Consider the following 19255-nt stretch of genomic DNA (forward strand, 5'->3'; position numbering starts at 1 on the left):
TCTGTCTCCTCCCCCCTCCCCCCCTCTCTCTCTCTCTCTCTCTCTCTCTCTCTCTCTCTCTCTCTCTCTCTCTCTGTCTGTCTCCTCCCCCCCCCTTTCTCTCTGTGCTTTTTAAGAACGAAAGTAAAAGTCTTTCGGATAAACAGAGAGCACGAAGATTTTAATCGCCACGTCAGAAGATTAACATCTACAAAAATCAGTAGGTTATTATTTACAGAATAATGTTTATAAGAATATATTGTGCTTATAAATATTTATACATGCGTTAGTTTAATTATTTAAATTAGAATGAATGAATGAATTAATAATAATTATTATGATTATTATTACTATTATACTCTAAACATTCCTTGCCGTGTTTACTTACACAGTACACAGTGAAATGATACTGCGTTTTTCTTTAGGACCCTGGAGCTCAAACACACACCTAAAGTTGTCCTGGCCACATAAAGAGCATTGTGTACACACAATACACACAATACACACAATACACACTACAGGACAGCTTCACAAAAAGCTCAGGTCAGTATACATTCTTTAATTGAGCATTTGTGCAAAATATGAGGATTGTAAACAATAAGAGGGTTCATGTAATTATATATACACACAATGTGGGCGTAATGTACCTTTAATAAAAGATCTAACACTTATACATTATATATAATAATATAATAATATAATAGAAATGATCAGAGATGTGACTGTTTAATGTCAATAATAGTGAAAGTATCAGGCCACAGAATTACTGCTCATGGTCAAAGTAGCTCAAGAAACATTACAGCATGTGAACCAAAGCATGTTTTTGGTCCTTTTCTATCTAATTTGCTCGTCATTGCCACAGTCAGCTTCGTGCTAACAACAGGACAGAAAACATGAAAGTGCTATCTGTCCACTTCCTCTGAGAACACAGACATCATGACCACTGTTTCGAAATCAGTTTTAAAATGTGAAACCTGCAAACTGTCGCTGAGAAATGATGTGAAATGGTTTAAATGTTAAATGGTTATTGTTTTAGAGTCAGTCATGAAAAGGCAAGTCTCGAGCCAGACGGCAGAGCAAGATGGAGTTACAAAGCAGCCCAAAAGAACGTCAGCAGGATCAGCAGTGAGTAACGCTCAGTTCTTATCAATCTGTGTATATATAATCCCCTAATTCTCTACATAATCCCCTAATTCTCTACATAATCCCCTAATTCTGTACATAATCCCCTAATTCTCTAAATAATCCCCTAATTCTGTACATAATCCCCTAATTCTCTACATAATCCCCTAATTCTGTACATAATCCCCTAATTCTCTAAATAATCCCCTAATTCTGTACATAATCCCCTAATTCTCTACATAATCCCCTAATTCTCTAAATAATCCCCTAATTCAGTACATAATCCCCTAATTCTGTACATAATCCCCTAATTCTCTACATAATCCCCTAATTCTCTAAATAATCCCCTAATTCTCTACATAATCCCCTAATTCTCTACATAATCCCCTAATTCTCTAAATAATCCCCTAATTCAGTACATAATCCCCTAATTCTCTAAATAATCCCCTAATTCTGTACAGAATCCCCTAATTCAGTACATAATCCCCTAATTCTGTACATAATCCCCTAATTCTCTAAATAATCCCCTAATTCTCTACATAATCCCCTAATTCAGTACATAATCCCCTAATTCAGTACATAATCCCCTAATTCAGTACATAATCCCCTAATTCTCTACATAATCCCCTAATTCTCTACATAATCCCCTAATTCTCTACATAATCCCCTAATACTCTACATAATCCCCTAATTCTCTACATAATCCCCTTCCTCCCCAAAGGACAACAATATGAAAATGATGTGTTCAGAGTGTAACAAACAAAACACTTATATCCAAAACATTTAATTGAAATCTTTCCAACTTTCTGTTGGATTTTGTTGATTTCTGTTTTCATGTTATGGATTTTCTGTTAAAAAGCTTTATAACACAACTTCTGTAGCTGTCCATAAATGTTCACAAACACACATATTATATTATATCATATTATAACAAGCTTTATTCATAATGGAGTCAGTTACGTTATAGAAGCTACAAACACTCGTTCCCTCCGTCTCGATTAGTTTCTCTCACTTGAATAGTGAATAAGATAAAAAATATCCTGTAGCTTGTCATGTTCGAGAAACCACAAAGTCACACTGTGCTTAGTGCCATGATGGAGATATGACATTTTATGTGTGTGATTATCAACAGAGGTTTATGTCAATCGTTATAAATCTTTATGACATTGTTACCGAAGGAAGCAATATTTAAATATATGGACACTTTGGACCTAGTCTACATGCAATGATTATTGTTTATAAAATATAAAAAAAATCCTGATCATTTAGGCAGAAAGGCCGAGTTCTCCTGCTCACAGCTGTGTGTCCATGAAGAGCGACGCGTCCATGGATTTTCTTCACGCATTCGGTCGAGGGAAAAAGATCACTGGAAAAAGGTTTGCGATGCAGTAACTCCATCTCTAACTTCTGTCCTAACACATATTTGTTTTAATAATCACTCTGCACTTAAGTTCCATTTTCTTAAGCTCTGTTGAACTCCTGTTGCATTTCAGTCTGTTCAGTGATGATGCAGGGGGTCGTGGCGTCATTCCAAAGTGATAGAGTTGTATTTTCTTCATGTCATTTGCAGTAATGATGAAGAAAGACCAAACTTAGCTTCTCCTAGTAAACTCTCAGTGGTGAGTGACGAGTCAGAACTCATCCAGAACGATGAGGAAACTTTTCTCCGTCTGCACCCATCAGCCTCAGCACCGGTTAGGTCCAAGCCACACGTGCCACAAGTCTGCTGGCGGCACAACAAGCCTCTGGAAATCTACTGCAACACAGATCAGATGCTGATCTGTAAACAGTGCGCAACTGTGGAACATGGAGGACACAACAAGAGCTACACACGGACAGCTAAGGTAAGGTCAGAAACATGCCGTGGTGTTTACACAAACCGTGCAGCTCATTCAGGGCTCAGAGTTCACATGTTCTCACTTACCTTATAGAAGCCTCTCATTTTAATCTCCCATGAAGTTAAAACCAAACAAAAAGAGAGGCTTGGCATGTAACAGAGAAAGTGAAAAGATGTATAAACTCTTCAGGTTTACTCCACTGACACTGGAGACTCCTTCCTTAAATGTTAACTAAACATAGACGAGAAAACTCAACAAGTACCACAGAAGCGTTACCATAGACGTCAGAGCTGCCGTTAAAATAAAACGAATCAACATCTTCTGACCTTCGGTTCTAGGCCCTGCTGGAGCTGGACACATTGACGTTACTTGAGCAAACGCTGAACAATTTAGAGACAAAAAAGTTCATGTGGTATCTGTGCCAAAATTACCCAGAATGCTTTGAGACTGCTCAGGTGACTTCTGATATCCAGGAAGCATCTAAACTCATTCTGGAGAGATTTGGCTCAGATGCAGCTCCAAAGATTGCTCTCAAGGTCATGCTGGAGTTAGGTAAGATCTAACATCTGTCTACTCAAGCATGTCCAATAAGCCTGCTCTAAACTCAGCGTTTGATTTAATGGGTTATTTTTCTTTTTCCCAGGTAAAAGTCATAAGACCATTCAAGATCATCTCAAATCTAAACTTCAGGATCATCTTAGAACCAGATTCCGGCACATACGTGAAGGGAACGCTCAGCAGGGGAACCAGATTCTCCTAAACGATATCTTCACAGAGCTTTTCATTACAGAAGGAGGGGATGGAGCGATCAATAAAGAGCATGAGATCAGACAGATCGAGGATGCGAGCAAGAACAAGGGAGCTGAAGAGATTGTGATAAAATGCAACGACATCTTCCAACCTTTACCCGGGCAGAACAAGCGCGTCCGGACCGTGCTTACCAAGGGTATCGCTGGGATTGGGAAAACCGTCTCTGTTCACAAATTCATCCTGGACTGGGCAGAAGGAAAAGCCAATCAGGATATCCATTACATCTTCCCGCTTCCTTTCCGTGACCTGAATTTGAAGGGAAATAAAGAATATAGCGTGATGGAGCTCCTTTATCAGTACTTTCCAGAACTTAGAGAACTTAGCACTATAAGGAGCGAGGAAGTAAAAACCTTGTTCATCTTCGACGGCCTGGACGAGTGCCGACTTCCGCTGAATTTCAGGAACAATGAAATGTGCTGTGACTTGACACAAAAAATCTCCGTGGATGTCCTGCTCACAAACCTCATTCGGGGAAATATACTTCCATCCGCTCTTCTCTGGATAACCTCACGTCCAGCGGCGGCCGATATGATCCCTCCTGAGTATGTCGACCAGGTAACCGAGGTCCGTGGGTTTAAAGACTCTGAGAAAGAGGATTACTTCCTAAAGAGGTTCGATGATCGAGGTCTTGCTGAGAAAATTATTCAACACATAAAGTCTTCGAGGAGCCTCCACATTATGTGCCATATCCCCGTCTTCTGCTGGATATCTGCGACGGTTCTGGAGAAGATGTTGGGTGAGACGGACACAGAAGTACCTAAAACTCTGACCCAGATGTACAACCACTTTCTTCTCATTCAGACACATCTGAAAAACAAGAAATACCACGGAGTGAATCAGGCCCACATGGAGCTGCTGGAATCTGACAAAGAGATGATCTTCAAACTGGCCAAGCTAGCGTTTCTGCAGTTAGACAAAGGAAATCTGATTTTCTACGAAAACGATTTAACTGAATGCGACATTGATGTTAGCAAAGCGACTGAATACTCTACAATCTGCACAGAAATTTTCAAAGAAGAGTTCGTATTGTACCGAGAGAAGGTCTTCTGTTTTGTACATCTGAGCATTCAGGAGCATTTAGCTGCTGTTTACGCGCAACATACATTTATGGTCAACCGTGTAAACATCCTTCAAGAGAGCAACAAGAATCAGAGCAATGCGGTGAAGATGTCAGATTTGCACAAGAGCGCTGTGGATAAAGCGCTGAAAAGTGAGAACGGACGCTTTGACCTTTTCCTGCGCTTTCTCCTTGGTCTCTCACTCGACTCCAATCAGACTCTTTTGAAAGGTCTGCTGCCCAAAGCCTGTGTGGAGAGTTTGGAGGAAACTGTGGACTACGTCAAGGAGAAGATAAGAAAGGAGTCGTCGGCTGAAAGGACTATTAACCTGTTCCACTGTCTGAACGAACTGAATTACAACTCGCTGGTGGAAGAAATCCGTACTTTTCTGAGATCTGGCAAGCAGTCGGAGGCGGAGCTTAAACCAGACCAGTGCTCAGCCTTGGCCTATGTGCTGTTAACGTCAGAGGACGTGATAAATGAATTTGACCTAAAGATGTGTAACACATCTCCTGAGGGATATCGAAGATTGTTACCAGTTGTCAAGACCTCGAGAAAAGCCAGGTAAGATTTTGTGAACTGTTGCGTCACACTCAGAAATAAGCGATATCAGATTATCAGACGTCCCTGATTGGCCCACAGTAGACTGAGAGTATATCACACACACACCAAGAGAATACAGACAGTTTTGCTCCGTTGGTCTGATGTTTTCCTTTTCAACTTGATAATGACCTTCTCATTGATCTCATTGATCTGTTACATTTTATTTCACAGTCTTGCGGGTGTCAACCTCACCGACGAATCCTGTGAAATCCTGGCTTCGGTTCTCCAGTCCGCCAACTCACACCTGGTAGAACTGGACCTGAGTTTTAACAGTTTGGGAGATTTAGGAGTGAAACTTCTCTGCATTGGTCTCTCAAATCAGCACAGCAGGCTGGAGAAACTGACTCTCAGTCACAACCAGCTGGAACATATCGGAGTGAAGCTGCTGTGCGACTGTCTGATGAGTCCACACTGTAAACTGCAGACACTCGGGTTTGTAATTATTTTGCTCATGTCATGATACCAGTGCACGGTGTCTTAGTGGTTAGCACGTTCGCCTCACACCTCCAGGGTCGGGGTTCGATTCCCGCCTTGTGTGTGTGGAGTTTGCCTGTTCTCCCCGTGCCTCGGGGGTTTCCTCCGTGTGAATGATGCCAGTGTTTTTTATTTCAGTTTAATCTGATACTGTATATCATTCATTCACTCATCTTCTACCGCTTATCCGAACTACCTCGGGTCACGGGGAGCCTGTGCCTATCTCGGGCATCATCGGGCATCAAGGCAGGATACACCCTGGACGGAGTGCCAACCCATCGCAGGGCGCACACACACACACACACACACACACTCTCATTCACTCACGCAATCACACACTACGGACAATTTTCCAGAGATGCCAATCAACCTACCGGGGGAGGAAACCGGAGTACCCGGAGGAAACCCCCGAGGCACGGGGAGAACATGCAAACTCCACACACACAAGGTGGAGGCGGGAATCGAACCCCGACCCTCGAGGTGTGAGGCGAACATGCTAACCACTAAGCCACCGTGCCCCCCTCTGATACTGTATATATTATAATAAACCCGGACACAATGGATGTGTTCATAGTCTTTGTACTTTATGTACTGGATGTTTTTGTACTTTTGCAGATTGGCTGGCACAAACTTCTCCGAACAATCTTGTGAATTAATGGCTGCAGTTTTCCAATCTGCGAATTCCCACCTGAAAGAGCTCGACCTCGGCTGCAACACAGACATAAAAGACTCTGGAGTGAAGCTTCTCTGCACCGGACTCATGAGTATACACTGTAAAATTGAGAAACTCAGGTTAATTAAACTCAGATTTATTCAATACATATTAAAGAAAGTTAAGGTGACATTACAAACTGAAATATTTTCTGTCACTTTACAGCTTGGACAGATGTGACCTGAGCCATGACTCATGTGAAGCCTTAAAAACTGCTCTCCAGTCACCACACTCATGCTTGAGGAAGCTGGATCTCGGCTACAACAAGCTCGGAGACTCCGGTGTGCAACAGCTTTGCGATGGACTAACACATCTAAACTGTAAGCTGGACTTACTGGATCTGAGCTACAACAACCTCGGCCATTCTGGAGTGAAGCTTCTCTCTACCGGACTGATGAATCCAGAGTGTAAACTCAAGAGCTTAAGGTTTACCATCACACTTTGTTGGGGTTTTTGAAGGCAATTCGGTTTCTGAAGATGTTCCTATCCAATTTAGTTCTACACTAATCTCATGTATGCATAACATGGAGGACGGCACTTTCTTCTGAGTGTGTTATGCAGCCTTGTCTGAAAAATTAGCCAATTACAGAGTTTGGGGGAAACTTGAGTTCCAAGTCAAATTCACCAGAGAACATCCAGCTGAATACGTAGACTGATTATCTGGCTTACGTATAACCTAATTTGTTGACACGCTAACGTTATTTGCTCATCTGCAGACTTGCTGACGTCGGCATTCCAGAGGAGACGTGTGAAACGCTGGCCTTGGCGCTACAGTCGGAAAACACACACCTCAGAGAACTCGATCTCAGCAACAACTACATTGGAGATTCAGGAGTAGAGCTGCTCTGTACTGGATTAATCAGCCCAAACTGCTTCCTCGAGAAACTCAGGTGAATAAGTTTACATTTTTATTTACGTTAGAAAAGAATGAAGGAATGTTTTTTTGAGACGTACAATTTAGAAATTATGTTACATCAGCAATTATTAGTAATTGTTTTGGACGAACACTTTGTTACTACTTAATTAATGATAAATTTCTTTTCTTGGCTGCAGTCTGCGATGGTGTAATCTGACCGAGGCGTCCTGTTCAAACCTGGCCTCTGTTCTGAGTTCACACACTCGTCTGACGGAGCTGGAGCTCAGAGACAATGACGTGAAAGACCCAGGGCTGAAGCTGCTTTGCACTGGTCTTCAGGATCCAGGATGCTCACTGCAGAAACTGGGGTAAGTCCTGAACCAAGGTGTGTGTTGGTGGTGTGTTTACTCATTGTGAATGAAGTGTAACGGTTGTTCATCTGCAGTCTTTCAGGGTGTTGCGTCACAGAAGACGGCTGCTCGGCTCTAGCTTTAGCTTTAAGCTCGGCTCACTCACAGCTCAGAGAGTTAGACCTCAGCTACAATCATCCAGGAGAGTCAGGAGTGAGACAGCTGTCTTCTGTTCGAGATAATCCACAGTGTAACCTGGAGAAACTGAGGTGAGTGGAACAAAGGAAGAAAAGGAACAACAATCTATTTTAACCTGTGGCATTGGACCGTGCTGCTTCAGGGTCACATACTGTATGTGTGTTATACTGTTATCACCTCTCTTACCTGACGTCTCTTTCTATACAGTGTGGATCACTGTGGTGAGTGCAGGATCAAACCAGGACTAAAGAAATGTAAGAACATGCACAGGGTCTAACAGTGTTTACGTCTTCCAACATGGAGATATTCATTTGAATTATTATATTTTAATATGTTATGGCACTTTGTTGGACCATTTACTGTTGAAATCTGGCACTTTTTTCTGCAGATGCTTGTGAGATCACCCTGGACCCAAACACTGCACACAGAACAATGCCATTAAGTGGTGACAAAAAGGTGACAAGGACTCGAGATCAGCAGCCGTACCCGGACCATCCGGACCGGTTTGAGTACTACGCCCAGGTTTTGTGCAGAGAGCCGCTGAGTGGTGCTCGCTTCTACTGGGAAACTGAGTGGACTGGCAATAACATATACAATGGGGTGACTTACAAAGGTATTAACAGAAAAGGTCGCAGCAACGACTGCAAACTGGGTTATAATAATAAATCCTGGATTCTGTTCTGTTCTAACAACTATGGATATTATGCTGGTTACAATAACAAAGAGACAGTAGTGTCACCTCCACCGAATCCCTCCAGAAGATTGGGTATTTATTTAGACTGGCAGGCTGGTACACTGTCCTATTTTATCATCTCATCTGACAGGGTGTATCACACATACACGTTTCATACAACATTCACCGAGGCCCTGTATCCAGGTTTCCGGGTCGATGACACATTGACGCTGTGTGAGCTAGAATAAAAAACGGGCATTCACTTTAAGGAGATTACCGTATGGATGTCAGGAGTGTATGAGAGGTTTGAAGGAAGTAATAATCTGTCGCTGTGTATTGTTATATTAAGTTGTCCATCACAAATCATTTTTTAATTGAACTTATTCAATGTGAATTTAGATTTTTTTTGCCTTTTTTTATACGTGTTACTGTAAAATACATCTTTCAATTTGGATTAGTATTAATTTTTTCATTGTCATTTATTTACATTCTTTTGTAGCACAGTTGCTTGATATAAGAGTTAGAACTGGTCACTTAGTCTCTGGACCATTTTAGCAACGATCACCAAACAAACAAAAGGAAAAATGCAGAAAATGTGAAATGTATTTGTATTTATAATTATTTCATGTTTTTTTTTTTTTTAAACAAAAATGTAATTGTTTATTGCAGCCCAAAAGTGTATTTTGATTTTTGACCCTTATTTTATATTTTTTGATTTTATTTATTATTTAAATGTGCATTGTAGTTGTTATTTATACATATTTATTTAGATTTTTGCTTATTTATTCATTCATTTATATACTTTTCTTTTATAAGGTAGAAATTGAATTCCTTGTGTATGTGACTGAAGTGTTAATTCTGTTCATTCTTAGTATATTATTATTATTATTATTGTTGTTGTTATTTTTGTTATTATTGTTATTATTAACAATAATAACAATAATAACAACAACAATAATAACAATAATAATAATAATGAATGATTTTGCCCTGAATAATTGTAGATGTTTTTCTAATTTTCATCACAAACCGTTTTCAGTCCATTTTAATGACAATATTGTAGATACTGAACACTGTTTTCTTCTAAACTGTGAGTCGACTCTCAAGCTTCATTTTGAAAAAGAGCCGATTTGCTAAAGAGCCGACTCACGTAGTTGATTCCCAGAACCGATTCGTAACGGTTGTATTTTTACCTTAGAGAAAACGTCAAAAAAAAAAACCTGAGGTAAAAAGTTGCTAAAATGGTTGTCATTACTGTTGTTTTATCTGTTACATGTCTGTATTATCCGTGTATTTATAATATTAGGTATTTAAATCAAACTAATAGATATTAAATAATAAATAATATTAGCATTTTAGCTAACTAGCATAACCGCTACCTGGAGCTAAACGCCTGCACGTGCCACAGTTAAAATCTTAGCATCGTTAGCATCATGTGTGGAGGATTAAACTTATTAAAATGTAATTAATGTATTTTACTCCCTCGGTGTAGATTATCGTTAAAAACACTTGCAGAAGAAACACAGCTCTGTTAGTGGAGTCAGTTCTGTAGTAGATCGCTAACTAGCCGAGTGCTACTTTAGCATTTTATGCTAAACCTTTAGCCTTGTGGGAGTTCACACTAACCTCACACTAAGCCTGATTGTTATCATTTATATCTGAGATTGATAAAGATTTTTTTCTGTAAACACTGTAAATGTCCCAGTAATAACAGCGTCCTCCTGTCAGAGCTACACATAGCTGCTGTCTTCTTACAGAGATCATGACGTTTCAGCCCCAAGTTAGCACATTAGCACCGGATTCACTAAACACATCACAGATAAGATTATATAAACATATTTGTTGTGTTTATACAGGGTGGTGTTTTCTTTTCCTGAGCCCCACAGATCATGTGTGAGCTTCGGGTCAACAGGTTCACTGCTACAGCTCTCATCTCTGGTATCTCATAGCGCCATCTTGTGGTTAAAGGACATTCATTTCACAATGAGAGGTCAGAGAAGACTGGGATTCATTATTAAATAAACTGGATAAATTCATCAAGTGTGAATCCAGATTATGAATTATATCATGTTTGCTTTATACAAGCTTTACCCATCACATGCAGCAATAAAGCTGTTAAAACGTGGCATTATGTGTTTGAGAAGTTTTTTGGCATTTATTTGTTTGTTTGTTTGTTTATTTATTTATGACTTCGACTCTTACCGGTTATAATAAACCAAAAAAAAACTATTTTAGAAATATTTGTCTAAATGTTGTGCATGAGAACCGAGAAACAGCGTAAGTAGTACAGCGTTTGTGCCTTAATAATCCAGAACTTTTCAGGACTTTTCCTAAATGACTTTTATTAAACTTACAACTTACAGGTTGTTCAGGGTTCGTTATTTTTTACCTGAAACAAAACTGAAGTTTTAGTACAGAGAGTAAGAAAATGTATTTAACACTTTAGAGTTTTGAGTTTATATAAATATACAGATGTACATAGCCAAGTAAATATATTTCATTTCATACTTTCGCAGACTTTCCTTGTCACACTTTACATCGTATACTATGATATAAGTTATCGAAACTCTCAGAAACTCCTTTAAATCTGTTCCCACTCCAGAATGAATGCAGTAATTTTGTTGTTGGATGTGAACAGCTGTCTCCTCTGGCTCATCCCACATCACCATTCAGGGCTTTGAGCTGAGGATTTTCTGCGAATAAGAACCCCAACCGGGCCAAACAATGGCAGCGCTGAAAAGAGAAGGGGTAAGAGACGGGGAGGGTCGTCGAAATGCAAATTCATTCTCTCTGTTTCCCCCTCAGAGAAACTCCATAGGAATGCACAGATTACTGTTTCTCTCCGGACGGGATGTGAAAGCTAGAGAATAACGCAGGAGAAGACGGACACAGGTGCGCTGTAGGAGGATCCACCTGCAGAAAACAGCCTACTGAGGTAAGATTCAGACTTTAATTCTCTGGTTTTCTGTGACAAAAGTGAGGAGGGAAAGTTAAACTGGAAACATTTATGACTGAGGCCTTAATACTAAGATTACCATAAAATCCATAAGAGTAACAAACTTTATTTAGTGCAGGATCATTTGTGCATTCACTGTAAAACATTTTGCTTTGTTGCACTTGCATACAATTTTATTTTATAGTGTAGTATAATAGATTAATAATTTGCTTATATAATGTGACTGTGTAGACTGTATATTATAGTAGAGACGAATATATATATATTATAAAAATATTACACTTTAATAGTACAACTATACAGATATAATGTTAAGGTATAGAGACTAATACTACACTAATAAATTGTACAGACAACATATTACACATTCATCTTTATATTATTCTTTATAATAACCTCTTGTTTTATGTTTATGTTCCGTAAAGCTGCTTTAAGACGATGTCAATCGTAAAAAGCGACATCCAAATAAATTTAGATTGAATTGAATTACAGTACAGTTTAATACTGAACTATAGTAGAGTAGTATAGTGTAGTAGTATGGATTCGACGGTATAATATTATAGTATTGTATAATAACATCGAGGCCGATACATTACTGATAATGTAAAACTATAGAGACAACAAGATAAGTAAAAACGAGCACTTTAGTACTGTGTATTAAGTGAAACAGTGTTTAACGTTATAGTATACAACAGTTAATAAAGCATAGTAAAGAGACCGATACTGTAGTATGCACTGTAAGTGTTCAGACAGTCTAATACACTTTAGTAGAACATTTTATTGTATTGCAGTCATACAATATAAAAATTTGAATCAAAGCTACTGAAAATTGTTTATGGTATAGAACAATAAAGTATAATATATATAGTACAGTGGTATAGTACAGTCATAGAGTGTAATATATTATACTATATTAGTATAGACTACTGTGTATCAGAATAATATAATATATACCATATCACAGAACAGTATAGAGTGTGTTATATTAGTAGGGTATCAAAATATAGAGGGTAATATAATATAGTATACAAGTCTAATTATAACTGCTTCTTTATTTTGCACACTGAAACTTTTTTGTGTCGAATACATTAATTAGTATATAATAATGAAGTAGTGGCTCCACGTTAATGAGAGATAAATATCAACGCAACAATCGTATGTTGAGTGAAGTATAAGTCACGGTTTTATCACTTTTCGTGTCCTTCCGTGTCTCTTCTCACACATGTCAAAGTGCATTAACGCTTCACAAAGAGAAACATGACCCAGAAGATGATTGATTTTTTTTTTGTCTCGACATGATTTTATCATACAGTTTAAAACTAAAGGTTTAGAAACATTTAATTTTTGTTTATTATTTATTCTTTTGTTTATTTGTGTATTTTGTGAGTACAGCTCCACGTTGTGTATCGCCGTCTCATTAACGTTTTCTCTGATGCCTCTGCAGTTTTTTTTTTGTTCAGCACCACTCCGCTGCTCAAAGAACTCTCAGAACAATTGGCCTATTCTGCCCCGTCCCAATGACCCCGATGCACCCCCCCAAATAATGCCTCCCTCCACATCCCTAATTTCCACTTGATTAAGCTTCACAAAGTCCAAGAGGGAAAAATGCTTCACTAACTCTGAAGTAGCAGCGAGAGACAAAAACAGCAGCATTTATTTATAACACTTTCATACGTTTTTGAATCAACGTCACCCGAAACACAGCTTTAAAGACGGACTTTCTGGTATCTCGCTGACGTTATCTAATACATTTTTTTTTTTGTGTAATTGACATCACACATTTTATACGCATTAGAGAAAAATGTACAGTGTACAAAAAAAAAACGTCTGGGTGACTTTATAAGAAAATAAGCTCCAGATTTATCGGACAAGGACAAACGATGTGCCGCCATTTATAGAACTGTAGGTGTCACTGTAGCTTCTAGAACATAATTCACATGAAGTATATCACATGCTAAAATACTGTGGTTCTCTGTTTTGTGGCCCAAGACCCATTTATATGTAAAATAAACTCCTTATGTATTAATTTTTTATTACTATTAAAATATTTGACTTGATTATTACAGTTATTTATTAGAGCCATAGAAAGTTTAATTTGTGAAAACATCAGGGTTAAGCTGACATTTACGGCAAGAACGCAATAATAATACACATAATAATTTGACTGGTTGCGATTTCCATCAATCCAAAAAATTCAAGGCTATATACCAAAGACGCCTGGAGTTCGGTATATAGCCTTGAATTTTTTTGATAACACTTGTGTATTAGAGCTCAGACATCACATCATGAATTTTAATCTCAAATCTAAAATTTCTTTCACAATATTAAATTCAGTGGGGCACGGTGGCTTAGTGGTTAGCACGTTCGCCTCACACCTCCAGGGTCGGGGTTCGATTCCCGCCTCCACCTTGTGTGTGTGGAGTTTGCATGTTCTCCCCGTGCCTCGGGGGTTTCCTCCGGGTACTCCGGTTTCCTCCCCCGGTCCAAAGACATGCATGGTAGGTTGATTGGCATCTCTGGAAAATTGTCCGTAGTGTGTGATTGCGTGAGTGAATGAGAGTGTGTGTGTGTGTGTGTGCCCTGTGATGGGTTGGCACTCCGTCCATGGTGTATCCTGCCTTGATGCCCGATGACGCCTGAGATAGGCACAGGCTCCCCGTGACCCGAGGTAGTTCAGATAAGCGGTAGAAGATGAATGAATGAATGAATGAATATTAAATTCACTAAATCTCAGTCGCAGGAGAAATCCAGATTTGTGTAACGCAGCACGGCGTGTAATTACCGTATCCCATATTATTGTAAAACCGACAAATACCGTAATTATGTTTTAACTCGACAGTATTTCGAATCGCAAATTTCGTGTAATAAAAAAAAAACCTGGTATTTAGAATAAAACTTTAATCGTGCCGTGTGTAAAAGCGTCCGACAATTAAAAGACAAACATCACAATTAACACACGGTTAAATAATCGGTCTTCATTTCTGTTCTTCTACTGAGAGACACACATATGGAGCAAATTTATGTCAATTCCGAGTGAGAATATTTACTATATCCAGTTCTAATGCTGAACCCCTGCGTGTAAGATGTACCGATGCATCCTTTACACCTTAATTGTGTTTTTGTCTCTGTTTCTTTCCTCCTCGTTTGGCCGTTTAATTCCAGGGTTGTTGGTCATTGTCCAGACCCTGTAAAGCCCACTGACACATGGATACGATGTCGGCCGTTAGACATAAACTTGACTCGACTATCAGCGCCAAAACATTTCAACCACAAACTTTAAAGCTGTAAACAGATCTCAGAGTTGAACAAGCCCAGGAGATTTGTTGCCAACGAAGAAAGGATGGTGTCGGAGCTCCCCGTCCGAATTCTCGGCTTACTAGGACAGTTGCTTAGCGATGGGCCATGGATCAGCATGGGATAATCCAGTTCGAGTCCAGACGATGAATCTCTCTCTCTCTCTCAACCGAATCTCTTCTTTCTAAGACCTCAGTGCTTTGAATACTAATGTCTCAGTTCTATACCAGAGAGAGAGGGAGAGAGAGAAGGAGAGAGAGAGAGGGAGAGAGAGAGAGATAGAGAGGGAGACAGAGAGAGACAGAAAGAGAAAGAGAGAGAGATAGAGAGGGAGACAGAGAGAGATAGAGAGGGAGACAGAGATAGACAGAAAGAGAGAGAGATAGAGAGGGAGACAGAGAGAGAGAGAGAAAGAGAGAGAGGGAGGGAGAGGGGAGGGAGAGAGAAAGATAGAGAGAGAGAGAAAGATAGAGAAAGAGAGAGAGACAGAAAGAGAGAGAGATAGAGAGGGAGACAGAGAGAGAGAGAGAGTGAGGGAGAGGGGAGGGAGAGAGAAAGATAGAGAGAGAGAGAGAGAGAGAGAGAGAATTACTAACTGCAGAGCACACACACACCACACACAAATACACACACACACACACTCTTCCTGTAGGTTTCTGGCTGTAGTCCAGTAGCAGTACAGAGTTGATCTGAAGTGGTAGTACAGTATGTATTATACATTTCCATGCCTCATCTCATTAGAAGTAAGTATTAAATTTGAACATTTTTCAGCAGTCTTTACAGGTATTTAAGTCTAAGTATGAGTTTTAGTTATAAGATTAAAACAAAACTGGTAGTTTGTATTCAAACCCAGCTATAAACCTGCATCTGGTGCAGTTACATACAGTATATGGCTATGTTTAATGTAGCAATAGGATGTCATTCATGTTAACTGTGACCAGGATCATCCTGCAGCACTGGTCCTGTCAGGTCGCCTCCTAGCGGCTTCGTGGGTTCGTGGTGCACGAACAGTGTCACAACAGTTCATGCTGTTTTGGAAGAATGAACTTGGTCATGAGATTAGAGACGAAACCAAAAAGCCAGATAACCCCAGGAATCCAACTTAACACAACAGGAAGAGCTCATTACACAGATAACACAACACAATGACATCGCTTTCCAAAGCCTAGAGTCAATCCATTCTAATGTGCACTCGGCTGGACTGACTCTCTCTCTCTCTCTCTCTCTCTCTCTCTGTCTCTCTCTCTCTGTCTCTCTTTTGTTCTCTCTCTCTCTCTCTGTCTCTCTTTTGCTCTCTCTCTCTCTTTTACTCTCTCTCCCTCTCTCTCTCTCTCTCTCTCTCTCTCTCTCTCTCTCTCTCTCTCTCTCTCTCTTACTCTCTCTCTCCCTCTCTCTCTCTCTCTCTCTCTTTCTCTCTCTCTTTCTCTCCCTCCCTCTCTTTCTCTCCCTCCCTCTCTTTCTCTCGCTCCCTCTCTCTCTCTCTCTCTCTCCCGCTCTCTCTCTCTCTCTCTCTCTCTCTCTCTCTCTCTCTCTCTCTCTCTTTCTCTCCCTCCCCCCCCCCTCTCTCTCTCTCTCTCTTTCTCTCTCTCTCTTACTCTCTCTCTCCCTCTCTCTCTCTCTCTCTCTTTCTCTCTCTCTTTCTCTCCCTCCCTCTCTTTCTCTCCCTCCCTCTCTCTCTCTCTCTCTCTCTCTCTCTCTCTCTCTCTCTCTCTCTCTCTCTCTCTCTCCTTCTCTTTCTTTATAAAACCATAGATAGAAGCTTCTGCACTTTGTCTGTGGATTTGGTCCACGGTTAACAAGTTCTCTATTTCTCAAAGAACAATAGACGAGATGTAATGAAATCACTGATTACATTTCTTTGTCAGCTTTGAGAGTTGTCTGGTCGAATCCGAGAGTAACAGTGCGACGGAGAGCCGTAGATGTGTACAGACTTTGAGCTGTGTGGGAGAGAGCCATTGTTCATCCTGATTTATGCTCCATCCTCTGGAGAAGTGTATAATTAGCCCAGTGGAAACAGGAAAAACCTCACCCTTACTCCCTTGTTTCGCTCTCTTTCTCTCTCCAGTGTATACAGATATACATTTTACTAACTGCACCATTAGAGTGAGATAGAAGTGCCATGTCCCATGTGTGTCAGATTTTACTGGAAATGACAAGAGCCCCAACTTCCTGAAAAACAAATCAGTTGTGTCTCAGACAGCATTCGCTGGTTCTCGCAGCATATTCAGGAATCTTAAAGCGTCATCTCATCTCAAACAGCCAGATTGTCTATAATGGAGGATTATTTGTACAGTTGTGCTCAAATCTTTGCATACCTTGGGAAAAAAATTTTTTTTAAGAAAACATGAGTGAGAAAGTATTTTTTAGGACTCAAGTTAATACGTAAGGCACATGAGGTCCTTAATTCTCTCAGGTGGTGAAACTGCCCATTATTCTTGGAAAACTGCCTCCAGTTCCTGTAAATGTTTTGGTTGTCTTGTACAAACTGCATGTTTGAGATCTCCCCAAAGTGGCCAAAAGATATTGAGGTCAGGAGACTGTGATGGCCTCTAGAACCTTCACCTTTTTCTGCTGTAACCATTGAAGGGTCAGAGTTGCGTTGTGCTTTGGATCATTGTCATGCTGGACATCCGAGATCGTCCCATGTGCAGCTTTCCTGCTGAACGTTTCAAATTGTCTGTCAGTATTTTCTGATAACATGCTTGGTCTACCTGACCGTAGCATAGTATCAAAAGAACCTCTTATTTTCCACCTCTTTATCAGAGTTTGAACATCACTGACTCTCATTTTCAAGTGTTGAGATCTTTTTATATCCTTTTCCTGCTTTATAAAGTTCCTCTTCCTTATCACGCAGGTCCGTTGGCAGGTCTTTTGTCTTAACCTCATGAGCCGAGAAACTCACTGACTATTTATGTACAGACACTAATTACAATTACAACGAGTCACAGGTGTGAAAAACTTCCCTTTAATAGACATTTAAAGCTCTGTGTGTTTATAATGTGGCCAAACATTTAAGGGGATGTAAACTTTTGATCAGGTTGTTTAGGTGAGTTCAGTTATCATTAGGTTTTAAAAAGGAGTCAAAAACCATGTGATAATTAATGACTTCACGTGACGACGATCCTTACGTAATAAAATCGTATTTTCCAAATAAATGGCAATGTTTAACACTTTCTTTCAGGGTATGCAAACTTTTGAGCACAGCTGTATGCTAGCTACATAACCGTAAAGTGTAATAGTTGATTAGATACTAAAATGTAGTATTTGAAGTAAGTCCATCTGAGTGTGTTCACATGTTCACATGTGGTCAGTGGATCGATTCAACAAAAATGTGGTGAAACGTCCTTTTACAGGAGGACGGCACGTTTCAGCCAATCAGATTACACGGTCAGAGCTGTTATATCTTCTGTACTGGACAAAGATCCATGTCAAGTACTTCCAGTCTTCAGATATCCAGTGTGGTTGAAGTCTGGGCCAAAGATAGCCTCAGATCTTATTCCTAGTCTTTCCAGTTTATCAAACAGGTCTTAAGATGATCCCGTTCGTGACACTGTCTGAGCTTCTGAACCGCAGCTTCTGAACATTTGAAATCACGGTCTAGTATTTTCTTACTGAGATTTTCTTTCATACTTCCATATACTCCTCGAGGCTCTCCTTCCATGTCGAACAGGGTTCAAGCCCTTGGCAGGATTTTTTTGCTCTGTGTGAGTTATTGCACCAGCAGCCCTGTAATTTTTGAAAGCTTTCCTGTGCAGATGAAAGACCTGCCCAGCTCCAGGTGGATAATACAGACCTGCAATTAGTCCTCTCTTCTTGGCCTTTCCTTGATGGGACATTCCTGGACTCTGGTGCATCGTGCCATGTCACCCTGTGCATAGTCACAATACTCTTAAGCATTATGGTAGGTTATTGATGCAGAGGAACAACTCTCGCTAGCTGTTTTTTTTTCACTCTTTTAACACCTGGGAGTGTTTGGCCTGTAATCCATGGGGACAAAACAACACACACCTGATGGAAAGGGGGAGGATTGCACATTACATCAATGTGTGTGTTCTACTTCTTATCTTCACACCAGATAAGATTAAGTCGACCTTATTTGATTCATACTCAAGAATCTTTTATTTACAACCTTTTTGGCTGAGAAATCCTCATAATAAATTCATTCACTCACTCATCTTCTACCGCTTATCTGAACTACCTCGGGTCACGGGGAGCCTGTGCCTATCTCAGGCGTCATCGGGCATCAAGGCAGGATACACCCTGGATGGAGTGCCAACCCATCACAGGGCACACACACACACACTCTCATTCACTCACAATCACACACTACGG

The 19255-nt window shown here is 40.1% G+C and overlaps 1 protein-coding gene across 3 annotated transcripts; it reads left to right on the forward strand.

The window, feature by feature from the left end:
• Positions 1-88: 88 nt before the first annotated feature.
• Positions 89-10798, forward strand: LOC132839962 (NACHT, LRR and PYD domains-containing protein 3-like). Of its 3 annotated transcripts, XM_060861186.1 has the most exons (15): positions 89-199; positions 405-522; positions 1016-1104; positions 2371-2477; positions 2672-2945; positions 3278-3491; positions 3583-5371; positions 5582-5842; positions 6500-6676; positions 6762-7022; positions 7313-7486; positions 7650-7820; positions 7898-8071; positions 8208-8254; positions 8389-10798. In XM_060861186.1, the coding sequence occupies exons 3-15, from the start codon at positions 1024-1026 to the stop codon at positions 8919-8921; spliced, it is 4263 nt and encodes a 1420-aa protein (XP_060717169.1). In that variant the 5' UTR covers positions 89-199; positions 405-522; positions 1016-1023; the 3' UTR covers positions 8922-10798. The 3 variants fall into 3 exon arrangements, with proteins under 3 accessions (XP_060717169.1, XP_060717171.1, XP_060717170.1); XM_060861187.1 differs by lacking the exon at positions 405-522 and having other exon boundaries at positions 144-199; XM_060861188.1 differs by lacking the exons at positions 8208-8254; positions 8389-10798 and having other exon boundaries at positions 7898-8075.
• The last annotated feature ends 8457 nt before the right edge of the window (positions 10799-19255 follow it).

This window comes from Tachysurus vachellii, chromosome 25 (genome assembly GCF_030014155.1).
Source record: "Tachysurus vachellii isolate PV-2020 chromosome 25, HZAU_Pvac_v1, whole genome shotgun sequence".
NCBI lineage: Eukaryota > Metazoa > Chordata > Actinopteri > Siluriformes > Bagridae > Tachysurus > Tachysurus vachellii.